The sequence below is a fragment of the Genypterus blacodes genome, unplaced genomic scaffold, assembly GCF_046128005.1.
Source record: "Genypterus blacodes isolate CSIRO-AG114 ecotype Tasmania unplaced genomic scaffold, CSIRO-AGI_Gbla_v1 ptg000141l_1, whole genome shotgun sequence".
In the NCBI taxonomy this organism is placed as follows: Eukaryota; Metazoa; Chordata; class Actinopteri; order Ophidiiformes; family Ophidiidae; genus Genypterus; species Genypterus blacodes.
Window position 1 is genome coordinate 510057 of NW_027466943.1, and position 16766 is coordinate 526822.

Consider the following 16766-nt stretch of genomic DNA (forward strand, 5'->3'; position numbering starts at 1 on the left):
TAAATGTGTTTTCCTAACTTCTTCATACCAACCACATAGAAGATCACCATAGTGTAAGAGTAAAGCTAGTATAACTAAAACTGTATATTCTGATTTGCAGTTTCCCTGTCTTTTCCTTGCATTGTGTATGCTGTCAGATGTTATTACCTACATTTATATTTGTCTGTTGAAATCATCTTAAGTGGCAGGCTTACGACTAATGGCTATTCTGGAACACGCCACTAGGAGTTGCTGTGTAGTTGTATAATGAGTTGAAGTTAAATGCCTGATGTCTGGCAATAAGATCATGTCTGCAAACATGTTTTATGTCTTACTTGGGTATGATTTTTGGAATGTACTAATGTGTGTAGCTCTGGATATAAAAACAGCAGCGTTGTATGTGTGTGTGTTAATGTAATGTTTAATGGGAATCAGCAGTTCTGATTTATGGTTCTTTGTTGTGTTTTAAAGAACACAAGTTTAGAAAGAGAGTTTTCATGGGATGACTTCATGAAACTGACCAAAATGAGAGAGACATGGGTTAACAGACAGATAATTTGACATCAGACACAGAGACTGAGACCAGATAACTTGATGTCATACAAAGGGCCAAAATCGGTATTGCCCAAATGCAACATGTGCAACAAAAGCGGTCTGAGTCTCATTAAACAGTGCAAATTCTTCGCACGCACGCATGCACACACGATTTCCAGAGACATGACAGTGTAGTGATGATATTGCTGAGTTTGCCAACACTCTTGGCGTGGGAAGATTGAGCAGGAAAAGATTGTCTTTAAGATAACGCCCCATCCTGAGATTGTCCAAGACCAACATACTCTTGGTGATTTGTTTGACTTTATGTTCACTGATCCGTAGAATAAATTGTCATCATCAGGGGAATGGCAATTGGAAATACCGGTGCATAGCTCGGGTAGATGCCACTAGTACTAATAAAGGAGGAAGGGGGAAACAAAGTGATGATTTAATAATAATTAAGTAAACCGAACATAGTGAAAATTAATCTATGAACATATACCTCAAGGAGTCAGTATGTGATACTCTTGATACTGTTATTGCACAGATGAAAATTGTATTAGTCACAGCCTCTCATTGCAATCAGTGACTAAACACCACTTAAGCACCCTATTGTTTCCCACGTGTGCACTGGAAAATGACACCAGTGTTTCACACCAAACAAAATAAAACATCCTTCCTCACTGTGCAAACACAGTAATTATGGTAAAACCTAAATGGGACTTAGTTCTATCCGAACCTCACTGTCCTGCACTGAGACAGTAACCAGATGTCTTACAACCTCCATTCTAACATTCCCAAATTGCCCTGTTCCCCCTGTTCCCCCTGGCTGGCATTGTTTAGGCTACAGTACACATGAGATTATGTCCCCATAACTAACACATTATTCAAGTTTATGTTTATGAATTAGCCATTTACAGCAGCGGTTCCCAACCACCGGCAGACCGACAACGGTCTGTGGGTCATTTGGTACAGGGCCGCACAGAAAGACTGATCATCAAAAATATGATGATCAGTCTATATCGAAAACAAATGTCTTTTAAAGAGCCATCATTCTCTGCGCTGATTCACAATCACCTGTCTTTGCTTTTAAAAGACTGAATTGAGCCTGTCCGTGCCAGAAGAAGATCAACTGTGTTTGATTGCAAATGACGGTGGCCTTAAAAGTTAATTCAACAAACAACGAACAACTCTGCCTGTGTTCTGGATTAAAATCAAGGCAGAATATCCTGAGATCGCCAAAAAAGCTCTGAAAGCCCTGCTTCCATTTGCAACATCCTGTCTTTGTGTAGCGGGGTCTTCTCTGCAGTGACAGAGTGAGTGAGTAGACTGGACATAAGGAACACACTCTGGGCATCATTGTCTCCCATTAACCCTTGATTGGATCGGCTTGTTGTAAGCCACAAGCTCAGGGCTCCCACTTATTCAGTCTAATTATGAGTTGTATTTTTTATGCACTTTATATTTGTTTTTATGTCAGTCGTATCATTTTATTTATGCATTTATTTATCCCCCCACACCTTGAATGCTGGTCTGTGAAATTGTCTTGCATGATACCGGCTTGTGGCCCAAAAAAGGTTGGGGACCCCTGATTTACAGTGTCCGCCTGGAGACCTCAGGCCAGCAAACTCTTTGTCCTCTTCTCTCTTCTCTTCTTTGGACTCACTTGTATCGTGTCATTTCCCCCCCCCTAAATGTGGTGTCTTGTTTTTACTAATTTCTTTCTGTGTTTATATTCCCTTGCGCGATTTCTATTCCTTTGATTTGCTTTCATTATAAAGAACTTTGTTACTTTGTTTTGAAAGGTGCTATTTAAATAAAGTTGTTATTAATTATTTTAACTGCTGGGTAGTAATTTCTATTTTGGGTTGCATTGAAATAATTTAAAGCCTGACTCTTAACTCATAAAAAGATTTTGCTTGTTTTACTTAAGATTGATTTATATGCAATTTCAGCGCTTCTGCTTATCTTAAGCTTCTTTGCTTTTTGTGCCTTGCAAACATGCAAGTTGAGAGTTGAAAGGGTGAGGTGATAACTAGCTTTGTACTTTTTTATGGCAGTAGACGGGCAATATCGCACAGGAGATTGTCAAACAAAATGAACTGCATTTTCCTTGAATGGCTTTGGTTTGAGTTATCTTTGCTGGAATGGGGAATCAGTATGTAGATAGAGGAAATTGTTTGCCTTTATTGAAATTTTGCCGCTCTGCCATCTCCCTCAGTGACTTTAAAAAGGGTCAGAGAAAAACGCACACAGTTGCTTTCCAGAATATAAGAACACTTGTATGGCTGTATTGCCTCCTGTAAGGGCCTGTTTTCCCTGCCATTAAGCCTTTGAATTTTTTTTTTTTTTGCCGTATGAGGTATACTAAGATTTTATAATAAGAATATGTTGCTCTATACTCTTGCATAATGCATAATCACATGGACTGAATTTAGTCTCTGTAGAATAGCATCATTACCACAATTCTTGTACTGAAGTGCTAGACATGCATACCACCAGTCATCTGTCATCAATATAAATACTGCCATGTTTTTCCATAATTAATTGCTGAAAATTTGTATGACTTAATTTTTCGATGATGAAATATGTCAATTGATTAAACTCAGAAATTAAGATGAAATGATTTAAGACAATTTGAGTGTGGAATTGTTAACATTTGTAACTCTGGCCTGATGCGCTTTGCATTCACTGAAATGACTTTAAAATTATGTCCAGAATAATTTCACTTGTGTGATGATGACTGTACATTTGAATGTGCGTGTGTGTCTGTTTGCAGCTGGCGTCGGGCATCTACAGCTTTGCGTGCTCCCTGTGGAGCCACCACACTGACTGCTTCCTCCAGCAGATCTGTGCCAGAGATGAGACTGTAGCTCTCAGCTCACTAGAGAGGACACTGCTCTCTCTGAAAGGTAGCAAAACACATCCAGACATCGGTGTGCATGCACATTGTCATTACTTCAATCTCTGTGTCCTCAATATCTTCCGATCTACTCATTGTGTAGATAAACAGTCTTATTTGCACACAGGCAGAGTGTTTCTCATGTGTAGGGTTGCATTTACCTGATATCAGGGAAATGTAAAAAAAAAACTAAAATGCTGGTATTTAAAATTATGGCTTAAACTGTATGATTCCAAATCTGATTCAGTCATACGCTATATGTACTCTTGTATGTATCAGAAAGTCATTGACATTGACTTTACTTTTGTGGAATCATTTTAACCTTGTTGCGTCCTCTTCTTCTACCACAATTTCTTTCCGTGTGCTCCCTGCAGTGCTTCGCAAATTGACAGTACACGGATTCCAGGAGCCACAACAGAATATGGAAGTGATGGTGAGTGCAAGGAAAAGCAGTTGTTTGCTAAATATTGTTTTTAACTGTTACTACTATTTTGGAAAATGTAATGTTCTCTCCTTTGGCATTGAGGTGAAAATTACTCTAATCATACTCTGCCAAATATGGTTGGCTGCCACAATTGAAAGAGCCTTAAGCTTTGTCTCAGTTCAAAGAGTAGGGGAAGGGGTCAGGGTTTCTCTATCATCTCCTCTTCCAGCTCTGAGGGTGACGAAAGTCTGGATCCCTCAAACAGTTATTCAGTTTTGTCTAAATCTCCCCGTTCTCAAATGTGTGTTTCAGCTTTCACGTTGTGCTGGTTCAAAGTCTCAGTTAATTGAACTATTTGAATGAAGCATAACATTTGCATGCTTGGGTTACTGCATATGCATTTTAGAGTGATTTCATGTAAAGCCGCATAAAAATGAAAGTAGAGAATGGAAATGTACGCATATGGCTCGCAACTGCTGATTGAGAAAAGGGGGGAGAGAGAGAGACAGACAGACAGACAGACAGACAGACAAGAGGCAAGAAGTGTCTTGTATTGGCAGTGCATTCAAATGTGGCTGTGCTCTGTCACAGAATCTGTCTTAGGTAATTCCCTGCACAACTGAAAACATGCAGCACTGCAGATATTTGCGTCCTGGACGTTGAATTGCATCATGCTTAGTTGTCATACTCATACATTCACATCTAGGATTAATCTGATTGAGGATTGCACAATGCAATTTATTGGTTTGTGCAAATAATATGAAATCTGAATTGGAATTTATAGCTCAAGTAATTTTTGTGTCAGCACTTTTGAAATGAAATGTGATCTCCATATCTATTTCACTGGTGCAGTTTTTCACTAGTCAAATGTTTGCATTTTTTATCATCATTTAAGTCTGATACTATAGTTAACGTTTTGTCTATTTCACCATCCTTTCCTTTGCTGTCCCCCGAGATTGTGTTTACATAACTGTGTTATTCACCTAATGAAGCAGCTTGCAGCCAGCAGGCGGAATGTTGTACAAAGAAAAGGTTCCTCACATTGAAAAGTAATTTGTTTTGCATAGTAACTTGGCCAGCTCAGTCAGCAGATGTAAAGTCACTTTTATGTATAATATTATATAATATTTTCTGTTTAGATGCTTATGCTTTACAGTCTTAGTCACTCCTTTGTGCATTAGCTTGCCGATGCTTTTTTTACGTCAAGTTTCATTTCACGTTTCAGGTAAACACTTCCTACAGAGCCATTACAGACCTACAGAGCCTAGAGACAAATGAGCAACATTATGCCACTTTACAGCCAATTGCTCACCTGTCTGCTTCTGGCCGTCTGTCTCATTCACATACACAGATATCAGAGGTATATAATTGTTTACAGTGCTGAAATTTCTGCCATGCACCTGAGAATCGCTTCTTATGGGGCATGTCCGTTGACTCAGACAGGCATGATGAAATTTAATTTAACATGGTGATTGATTTCACTCAAATTTCCCTTACTCCCGGATAAGAAGTCTCTGATTAAGTCCTTGATTAATCAAGTTATCTATAACCCATTTGATATTACAAAATGGAGGATATCACCCAAATGAAGCTTTTTCCTCAATCTGGCATAAGGTATCGCAACATTTCGCAGATAAAATAATTGAAGGCTTTTTTTAATATTTCTGTATCACTGGAATTGCACTGATGCAAAACCTACCTCTGTTTTGTGTTCATTATTCAGTATGGCTGCTGTAATGATTTAAGGTAATCAAAATGCCGATGGCTGTCATCTCTTGTTCCGCTCTTCCATTGCTGATGAGAGTGGTCTTGAAAGAAATTGGGCTGTCAGTCTATTCCAATTTTAGTGCCAGGGGACTGTAAGGCAAACAGTCTCACAAGTTTGAAATTTGCTTTGGTCAGTAACCTTCAGACATCATCACAAAGACTTTATGAAAAAGTACTTAAGTCAGATTGTCTATCTTAAGAGGCCTCAGGCACAGCAAGTCTGAACTGCTGCTGTGCAACCGTAGTGAATCTCCCCGCACCTCCGATTGTTTGATGTTGCTCCACTACTGTTTTTCTGTGAAAATGCTTTCCCTTTGTTTCCACAATTGGTTTCTCTTACATACTTCAGTCTCCAATACAATGTTTGGCCCTAGAGCGCGGAGGAAAGTCTTTGCACTATGTAACACAGGGTCAAGTCTACTACTACTCGTATTAAAGAATCATTTGAATGAGATGGATGTATTCTTCTACAACAACAACTAAACAATTACAAGTAAAATGACTGTAGACACTCCACCTTGAAGCATACATCCCCATTCCGTTTAAGACCTTCACATGATTTCAAATGGGTGGGGTCCTGCCCTTGCTGGGTCCGGTACCTGCTACGTGGTACTATCTGGTTCATAGCTGATTAGGTTATGAGTAGAATAAATAAAGCTAATACCTGCTGTGCTATTTTATATTCCTTTTCTGCTATAGTCAACTTGTCGTTTTTAGTCACCTGCTTCCCCACCTGTTGCACATCAGGCTCTTTTCCTCCTTCTTATTGGTTCTTGTTCTGCTGGAGGGCTAATGTCAGAGTGATAGCTTTGTGTGCCTTTATAAAGCCTTTTGAGACATTGTCTATGATATTGCTCTATACAGATACACTTGACTTTGCTTGTTTCTTGTTACATGTGTGCATGTACAGCGGGAAAAGACCTTACATGTACATACCCTGCTTAAAATGCTTTAATATGCGTTGTCATTGTGACCTCCCTTTCCTCCACCTCCTCTTCTCTACTTCAGTTAGGAACAGTAGTAGCTGGCTGGGCCGAGTTGACTGGATCTGCGATTAATGACACTGCTGTTGACCTCATAGTTGAGCGCTAATGCAGAACTAAACACATTCCATCTTCATCTATCATCTAATTTCCCGAGCCGAGCTGTGGTTACATCAAGCTACACATAATTGATTATTTCATATTGTGCAGTTGACACTTTTATTTATGCTCCTGAGTATAGAGGCTAAACACACATACACACACACTCCTGAGATAGACACACACAATCCCTTGCCTGTACTTACTGTATACAGACACACACACACAAACATAGTTCCTTTGTGAATGTCAGTCACGAGTGGTTTGACTGCAGAAATGTTAGTGATTTAACTGTCTCCTCTGTTTTCATGTCTTCCTTTTTTAGGGCTTCCTGAATGCTGTTTTTGAAAGGCTAAAACAGTTCTTGGAATGCTGTGAGTACTTGTCTCTGTCCTTCTCCTTTCAGTTGACAAACTACCATGTCTTCATCTTATGTACATAGAGGATAGACCCACTTAAGATACACAATTATTTTCTCGGGTTTGCTCTAGCTATTGTGAAACGTTATTTTTACACAAATAGATCAAAAGGGCAATCATTTTTAATAGTTTTTTTTTTTTTTTTTGCTAAACCATGTAGAAAGGCCTCCAACGCCAATTTAAGGTGATCATTTCCATATTCAACTATGACATTGACTGTAGATATGTCTTTTTGTGTTTTGGGTGATTCATCATGATTACCTGCAACGAACACAACCGTAACCTCATTCTGTAGACTTTAGATCTAACAGTACATTAAAGAACTATTGAGGGGATGTGTCTTCATAATGTCTCCTAAATGGGCATTAGTTGTAACTATGAGACCATATCGGCCACAACAGTCACTTTCAAAAGTGAGTGCAAGCTCAAGGTCATACAGTATCAGCTCTGGTTGCTGTGATAAGTTTAGTTTTTGTGGTTCATTTTGATGTGGGACTGATTCTGGGAGACATTTCTCCTTCGATTGAGGTTCACTGTCTCTCTGTCTGTCACAACACTGCTAAAAACAGAAGTTGTTTTGCTGTATTTGTCAAATAAAAAATGTCCTTTAGTGTCAGTGTAGTCAGGTTAACTATCTGCCCTGTCGTTTTCTGGAGAATGCTTGTTCAGTCATTTTCATTTCTTTCTGCGTGTTTATATCTTATTTGTAAGGGATTTGTCCAGGCCTGTTGCAAAGCTGTAGCTGACCACTATGAAATATATGGACTTGAATTAGATCTATGGCCTCGGTCACTTAGTAGACGCAACACATCTCCTTACATCCCCTGCTGCCACACACTTTCACACTAGCAGGGATTAAGGGGATGGACATACATTCAATATAATGGAATAGTGCTCGGATGCGCCAGATCTATCCAAAATCTGAAAGAAGGGACAATACAATCTTTAAACCACTTAACATTTTTAATCTACCCACTGTCACTTTAGGTCATTGGTCACTAAAATAAATTGATGCATGGCATTCCTCCAATTATGTGAGAACAACCAGGCTTATAAATTCCCCTTCACTTACTCAGAGGGTATTATTATACAAGGAAGTAAACTACCTGGGACATCTTTATTGGATCTAGCACAGTGAGGGGTGTGAAGCCAAACTTTACATCAGACGGGGTGAGGCACTCATGGGCCTTTTTGAAGTTATTTTTTTTTATCACCAAACTTAATTAGATACGCACCAGTCTGTCACGGTCCCATGGGATTGTGACAAGGTAGTAGTGTAGAGTGGACATTTGACCTCCTACATTGAAAGGAAGAAAGATGGCAATTGCTTGTTCTACACTTTTACACAAGGACCATTGTTTTTGTCTGTATAGGCAAGATTCTGAAACAAAAAGGCCATTCTGTATAAAAAAAAAAAAAGCCAACACATGAGTGGGCATACAAATAATCTGGTAGTAAAGCCGTGTTAGTGCAAAAAGCAGTTTCTCAAGAGCTTCACACGTGTTCCATGAAGGCTTAGTGAGTTGTATGCAGATGAGTGCATATTATGGCATTTAACCTCATTAGCAACGGTTTGGTCTATTTTTAGTTGCTCAGAATTTATGAACAAATTGGTCATAGAAGGAACACAGTAACTTGTTCATCGAATGCATTTGGCTTGAATTATAGTTCAACATTTTATGCTCTCCTTGAACCATTAAATTCTAGTTTCATGTTAAATCACACTTGACCCTGTGCAGGGAATTGGCTCTATGATAAATTATTAATATAATTAACCACAATAAAATGTCATTTTCAAATTGATATCAAATTATCTGTTGCTGTGAAGTATGTGATTGTTTTGTACTTCAGGTCGGCAGGTCGGTCCAGGCAGCCCTTGCAGAGAAAAGCTGGAGAAGACAATCATATTGTACACTAAAGTTGTGAGTTGACTTGTATATCATGTGTTGTGATGACAATAACAGTTATGTGTTCCAAGACATTACAGTCTAAAAAAGTTTGACTACTTTTGATCGCTCTCCTTTTCCATTTTTTCAATTTATCTCTCTCATCCCCTCCCTACCACTGTAGTTGTTAGACTTCTTGGAGCACCATCCATGTGCATTCATACCCCTAATCCAGCGCTCCCTGGAATTTGCTGTCAGCTACGGGTTCACACCTGCCGGGGATGGAGTGACTTTTGAACGCTTTATCGTCCAGTGCATGAGTCTCATCAAGATGATCTTAAAAAACGATGCCTACAAACCTGCCAAGAATATAGAAGGTATGAAGTGAGTGCTTTGGGGATGAACAGACTGATGAAGTGTCAAATAATTAATATATGGGAACACAGACCACACCAGAGAATTATCTCTGACAGTGTTTTAAAAGCAGAGCGCTCACTGATAGTTCATATTTATTTCAAGCTGTGAGGGGCCTCCCCGTTTTCATTAGCTGTCACTATGGTGCTCATTTTTGTTCTGTGAGCTAATAGGGTGCTTTGTGGAAGATATCATAGTTCCAAAAGTAAAACCATTCTTCTTAATGCCACTGAAATATGCTCTAATGCAGTGGTTCCCAAAGTGTGTGGGTGTGTGGTGTGGGGGGTGATGAGCTGTGATCAGCACATCCCCTGGCGGAGGGCTCAAAAAAATTCTGATCCATAAAAGGGGGGGGGTACCTGCAGAATAAGTTTGGGAACCCCTGCTCTAATGTAATGGTAGTCTGGCCTAAGGTCTGTATTTCCCATTTCTAAATGTAGTTGTATTTTCAGCGGCCAGGGTACATGACAAAAGACAAGAGAAAAAAAAAAGTGTCTTGACAGCCAAACAAAGCAGCTCTCTGACTTATTTATTATGTCCATGCTGTCAGTCAGATTGACAGGCAGGAAGATCAGTGGGTGTCTGACATTTTAGTCAGTGCTGTACTAAACTAACAAAAACACATGTGGGTCAGGAGCCACAAGGCAAACTGGAAGTTAACATTGTCTTGGGTTTTTTAGTTCTTCAGCCAATGAAGCCAGTTGGAAAGTTTTCTTGTCAGTTAAAGTCACATTCTAGAAATTGTTTCATTTCCCATAATCACAAATTTCGAGTTAGTTTTTTTTGCCAATTACACTGAGATGTTAAGCAGCTGGATTTGTTTGGACAATTTTTTAATAGTGTAGGAATCCAGCATGCTGAATGCATGTTGTACAGGTGCATATAACTTGAGAAAGTAAGTTATCATAAAATGAACTTTTTTGGATTGAATCTCTTGTCTTTCTTTCTCCCTCCTTCAGACAGTAAACCAGAAAGTCTGGAGGCTCACAAGATTAAGACAGCGTTTTTCACACACCCCACACTGACAGAGATTGGACGTCGTCTGGTCTCACACTACTTCCTTCTCACAGAGGAAGAGCTGGCGATGTGGGAAGAGGACCCTGAGAGCTTTGGTATTTACACAAGCCCAGACACATAGGCTAAATCCAAATGTCTTGACCTTTCCGCACAAGCAGATTGGTTGATTTAACAGGGTTGATTTAATTCTCAAGTTCAGAATGGCAAAGGCTACCAAATGTAGTCTTTTTTGTTTTCTGCGACTCATGGAGTTTCATACAGACTTCTCGATTGTGGGTTTGATCCTTTTTTATCAGACTTGTGGACTGGGAAATACGATGAATGAGTAATTTTTAGTAAAGCTAAATTAACCTACTAATTCAGCCAGTAAGTAGAGTTAGATGTGTAACATAAATAATAGTTCTTCATGTGGGATTTGTATGCTGTGATATGCATGGTTGAGCAACAAAATAAAATGAACAATCACTACTTCTCTATTCTACTCTACTCTACTCTACTTTACTCTACTCTACTCAGCTGTTGAAGAAACAGGTGGTGACTCCTGGAAATACAGTCTGAGGGTGAGCTAAAGCACTGTTGCTCACACATACAAAAGTCTACCCTCCACATACCGTTTACCTGTTGGGTGTTTGTAAGGGTGTGGTGATTATGTTTGTTTTTGTCATTTTATGCATAGTCTTATGACAGCAGCATTAGTCTCCAGTGGCTACTTGTATCTTTCACTTCAGACGACATAACTTCAACGCTTCAGCAAAAAACAACATTGGCAAATATCTGCTGTAACTACCATCTTAACAGCAGAGGAGAGGAATGTTGAATGCGGACTTATCCTAAAAAAAAACTAAATGTCGCCTTTAACTAAACTAAAACTTAATTTCTTGAATAAACAATGGAAAACCTTTGAAAAGGTTATTTATGTTACCTGCACCACAGTGGAAACCTTCCTTTGATCTTAGCGTTAACGTGTTGTATGGAGGGGGGCATTCACACTCACAGTGGTTCATTAATGAAGTGTCAATATCTATCTTTTGCTTCAATTGTCACAGCTGATAATCATGGGTCGCTCTCCAACTATACTACCATCCCCCTGTGTTTTCCTGTGTTTTTCTTAATCTCAGAAGACTTGATTGTTAGTGGAAGTGTCAGTTGGCCTATGACCTTTTGTCACTGAGGCAAAAACATCAGATATTTGAACCGGCAATATCAGAGATGCATGCACATGTGTGAGCCTCAGTTTTGAAGTATTCATACGTTATATTGATTACTCCATATAGTTGTTCTTGCTTTGTTTAATGTAGACTTTTTTGTGGCGTCCATAACATTTTCCTTTAAATTAAACTGATAGCTCAGTGCATTGTTTGCCAGTTTTGTGTGTTTGTGTGCACCCCTTACACATTTCCCTTTGTGTTTATCATACAAACTAACTGTGTCCATATATTCTGCTCTCTTTCCCGCTCTCCAGCCTTGCACCGAAGTATTGTTCCTAGATATCTTCCACAGTTACAGCCAGACCCTGACACCTGTGCTACTGGAAATGGTTCAGAATCTCCAGGGTCAGTCAGTTTCCTATTATTTTTTACAAAGAAAAACATGCTCTTCTTTCCTACCAGCTCTTATGGTGTATATGTGCAATGCATAAATCACAACATCCTTCTCACTCGCTATAATGCACCAATATGCCACAGTTTCCATGTGACACGGTATGAATGTTGATGACAAACTGTATGGTCCTAAACCACAATCTAATATACAATTTTTCTATTACTAGCAACAAAGGAAAATGTGTAGTCTCACTGTTCTGTATATGTAACACAATCTGTAGGCTTGGACAGCAGCCTCAGATTCCCTGGTGACAACTAACACCATTTCCACCAGCCGCAAGTCACTCAGTTGCACACACGCTTCTACTCTCCCTCTGGAGCTGATGTCTAGTTGTTATGCTGTTGCTGAATTAGTGACGCTATTGCTCAAACAGAGGGGAAATTATAGTGTTTGCTTCCAGACTGTCTCACAACCGGCTTTCATTTTCAAATGACAGAGTGGAAATGGGCTCTGCGAAAGCACAGAAATGCCAGATTGGGTAATTCTATGGTTGAAGAGTGGCTGCTATTGATTTTGAAACCTGAGCGCACACAACAACAGGAAGAGAGGAGTGCAGACCGGTAAAAATAACACCAGGCAGTAATATAGTGGAGACCACGACTTAAACAATTCTTGTCAGGAAAAGTATTATTGTATTTTGACACTAGGTCCACAAAGTCCTACAGGTCATCCTTTATCCAACATTTTTCGGTTGTGTTTTCACCTCCACTATACAACACTCTGTTCTGAATCTGTTATTGATTTCACATACATTGAAATAACATATCTTGTGTTTTTGCAGGCCCAACCAATGTGGATGACACTGTCCAATTGCTCATTAAGGATGCAGGTGAGTCAATGGCTCCACCTACGCTTGGTTCAATAACTCCAGGTCAAAACAGATCTCGACTAGTACAAATCTAAAAGTCAGACATTGCTAACATTTCAGAGTAACATATGAAGGTGGTCAATCTTGCTTTGTGGTTGGAATTCTCAATAGTCCACCCTGGACATGGTCCAAAGCAGGAGAAGAAAAGTTTATTCAGGTATTTTAATAAAGATAGCTACAGGAGATGGGGAAAATGATGTTTCAGTCAATGAAGTATTTTTTAGTCTGACCTCAATAATTGTGTTAAAGACATTTTTAACTGCATCTTACATTTTTTAACAAGTCATTCTTAAATTACCCATGCTCTCTCTACCACTTACTGTTTTTTTCCACAGTTTTCCACAATCTTTTTATTCCCTCCATCCTTACTCACACAGGCGCCTCTATTTTGTCCACTTCCTTTCAGTATTTATAACTCTTTGGCAGGTGAGGCTCCCACATCGGGCTGGTTTATACCTTAGACAACTAAATCATAGACTTTTATGATCTCCTGCTGAGAGTCGCTCTGTTGAAGCAGGGTGCCTGTGGAGTGCCCTGGTTTCTATTGCCAATTGATATAGCAATACTGACACTTAGTTGTGATGTTCCCAGCAATGTTACAGCAGCAGAGGATAAAGGATAACAGGTTGTACACCGCATACAAGAGGATAGCACACAGCAAGCAAGAGCATTATAAACATCAATATAACAACCAACGTTTCAAAGTAATGCAACTTGTATCAAAGGCTGAAGTGTAAAGAACTGTCTCAATTGGAGTAAAAAGAGGACAAAATAAACAACATAGCAAACCGAGACAATTAACAAGAATTGATGGAAAGTTTTAACTTCTTTCTCATCCTTTCTCCTGCCCTCTAAAAATGATATTCCTTCTCATTCAGTATTCGGAATTGGCATAAATGTGTAAAGAAGCTTTTTGCCAAAGCATCTAAATGCAGTTTAAGAAAAAATATTCACAGTAAATATATCTTCTGTAATATTAAATAAATTATTGTCTCTTACCTCTGTTTTCATATTGCACAATGTTTTTCACGGTCTCTTTTCCTGTTTTGGTTTCAGTATGCTGTCTTATATTTGACCCTTGATGACAATAATTTCCAATCCAAGTGCACCTTTTAGTGTTGTTGCAGAGTTGCGCACCTGTTCGGTTTTACTCGCCAGCAACATTTTGTAGCCAAATTTATTTTTATTTTGTTTGGTGTTGGCAATGTTTTTCATACATATTTTAACTTTACAACCAGAACAGATAATGTGTTCGTTTGTCTACGTCTAAGCAGCAGACTCCCACATGGGAAAAAATAAAAAACTTTTTACACAGAAACTGTTTATATCGTACATAAATCAATGCAATTTAAAACGTATATTATAAACTAAATTGAACCTGTCTTCAAGTGAAAGAATTTCCCTTTAAATGCCAGATTTAAGAGTGATTTGCCGCTCATTCCAGGAATATATACAAACTGGATTTGAACTGAGCCACCGCATTCCTTTCTTTTGTCATAGCTCAAATAATAACGTTGTTATACAAATGTTGTATGCAAATATGATTAATTCTGCCTATTCCTGTGATTGTTTTCTTTACAGTATATAACGCAGTGGGACTGGCAGCCTATGAGCTATTTGACAATGTGGACTTTGATCAGTGGTTCAAGAATCAGCTTCTTGGGGAGTTGCAAGTTAGCCATCACAGGTACCATCTTCCTCCAAAAAAGCTTTTTTATTTTCAGAGTTTCATCCCCTTTACACATTTCTTATATTATGAATTTTGTTTTCATTTGACAATGCTTCCAATTTCAGTATTATAATGTATATTCTGTATATACATCAAGTCACATTACATTACATTACGATCATTTGGCAGACGCTTTTTATCCAAAGCAACTTACATTACATTACCACCCTTCGCAGAGGGGGGAGCAATTGAGGGTTCGGTGCCTTGCTCAGGGGCACCTCGGCAGGGGCTCGAACCGGCGACCCTCCGGTTCCCAAGCGGAAGCACTACCAACTGAGCCACTGCCTCCCAGTTACGAATTGTGAATCATTTTCTTAAGCGGAAACAATAACATATCTAGATACAGAGGGTTACGAAATAACAGGACAAACCGATAACATTTTTATGGAGCATTAAATAGCTGGTGATATCCAGTTGGTTGAGCCTTGTCATTGAGATGTTAATTCAACTTGATGGACATTTCAGCTTTTGCAGGTGTTGCATTATATTGCATTTCACTGGATTTCATCATCCTTCTCATACATTGTAATATGTTCCGGGCTGGACCAGATGTTGGAAAGTATACATTGTAATGAATTCCAAAACAGCAACACCATGGCCTTAATATTGCTGGGTTGAATTATACAATAATAAGCTTTGCAAAGTTACTAGTAGTTGTTTGTATCCCACTGATGGCTCATGTGTGTCACATTTCGTCACACTGTTGCCATACAGACCTGACTCAATCCAACAGCAAGATGCATCATAAATATATAAATTATAAGAGTTTGTCTGTTTGCTGTGTGATACTGTATGTGAGTTCACCGGAAGCCTAACATCACTCTCAGATGTTTGTGGTAATTCTTTAATCTCTCTAATTGGCTTAAATACCTCTGTCCAGGAACTGGTTGCCATCAGCAGCACAGTTGCTGCTTCCCAAAGGCTCATAGGTGGGCAGGTGGCGCTTGCCATATGAACAAGGATTACATCTCTGACCATACAAGCAACATCCAAAATCACAATATAAGCACCCCGACAGGCCAAAGGGATACTAGACCCCAAGTCAGTCCAAACATAATGCCTGCGGCTCTCCAAAGGTCGGCTGCTTAGGATTGTGTTGACTTCAATGTTCAAGGTTGCTGATGTCATTGTGGCTGTGCTATTGGAAAACACTCCACTCCCTTCTCTCCTATTTTCGTTGTCAGTAATGTTTGAAATGAAAGAATAAATATTGTTTACTTAAATCCCTTTAACTCTTAGATCTTATAAACATGTCTTCTGAAGAGCAGAGCAAAACGACAACATTGACCTATTTTCACCAAAAGATTTCTTGGTGAAAGGACTATGTCTGGAAAATCCCATCCCAATTGTGATGTTTCTGATGCATCTGTGGATGGATGGTGGGTTTGGCTGGACAGAGAGATTGATTTGTTTTCTCTGTTTTGTCCCCTGCCCCCCACAAATCGTGCAGCAGTGTCATGGAGGGAAGCCCATGTTGGGAGAGCATTACTGAAATCCCATGCCCATCGTGTTATTATCAACAGTCTCTGCATTCTGTTTGGGGAATTGGGCCTAATCTGGTTTACTGTAATCATTATTTTATATTATCAATTCTCGGCACCAAACCAATTTGCATAAGTGTACACACATGCACAAATACACTCAAGTCCACATAATGATGCTCATATTAACAAGGGACATAAGATCAGGATTAATGTACTACTCTGTTAGAGCTATACTCGTACAATACAACTATATAATATTCAGTATTTAAAATGGTGTTCTCTCCCACCTGTTCTATTTCAATGTCTGTAATTTTATCAACATCCTTAAGTAGGTAAATATATCTTTGAAGGTTATATTGGTGCATCTTATTTTGAACAGGTTTTATGTAAAGTGAGGGATACAACTGCTAAGATTCATCTCTGCTGTCATCTAAGGACACAGATTTGCCTCTTGGCAGACTGCAAATTCCAAGGGTGACTGTCCAAGGGTATATTTTTCACTGAAGCACTGTCAGCACCAGTGTAAAACCCTAAATGCTCCTCTGGGTCTGAAAATACAATCAGTCTGCTCTGTCCAAATGTACCAAATATGAAATCTATTTTCTGATTTCTGATATTTGTCAGTGAATCTTATGTTTGTGAGACTGTAAAGGGAGCTA

The 16766-nt window shown here is 39.1% G+C and overlaps 2 protein-coding genes across 3 annotated transcripts in view; one reads left to right on the forward strand and one right to left on the reverse strand.

Annotated features, from left to right (window-relative positions):
- The window catches only part of hsd17b3 (hydroxysteroid (17-beta) dehydrogenase 3), a 122324-nt gene that overhangs the window by 22201 nt on the left and 83357 nt on the right, over nucleotides 1-16766 (reverse strand). The window lies entirely within an intron of this gene.
- Nucleotides 1-16766, forward strand: part of ipo11 (importin 11) — an 86282-nt gene that overhangs the window by 11164 nt on the left and 58352 nt on the right. For both annotated transcript variants that reach the window (XM_076165176.1, XM_076165175.1), the window contains exons 6-15: nucleotides 3293-3425; nucleotides 3790-3848; nucleotides 7014-7062; nucleotides 8959-9029; nucleotides 9178-9370; nucleotides 10367-10519; nucleotides 10941-10984; nucleotides 11887-11977; nucleotides 12808-12855; nucleotides 14476-14581. In XM_076165176.1, the coding sequence (XP_076021291.1) occupies nucleotides 3293-3425; nucleotides 3790-3848; nucleotides 7014-7062; nucleotides 8959-9029; nucleotides 9178-9370; nucleotides 10367-10519; nucleotides 10941-10984; nucleotides 11887-11977; nucleotides 12808-12855; nucleotides 14476-14581 (947 nt within the window). The remainder of the gene's footprint in view (nucleotides 1-3292; nucleotides 3426-3789; nucleotides 3849-7013; nucleotides 7063-8958; nucleotides 9030-9177; nucleotides 9371-10366; nucleotides 10520-10940; nucleotides 10985-11886; nucleotides 11978-12807; nucleotides 12856-14475; nucleotides 14582-16766) is intronic.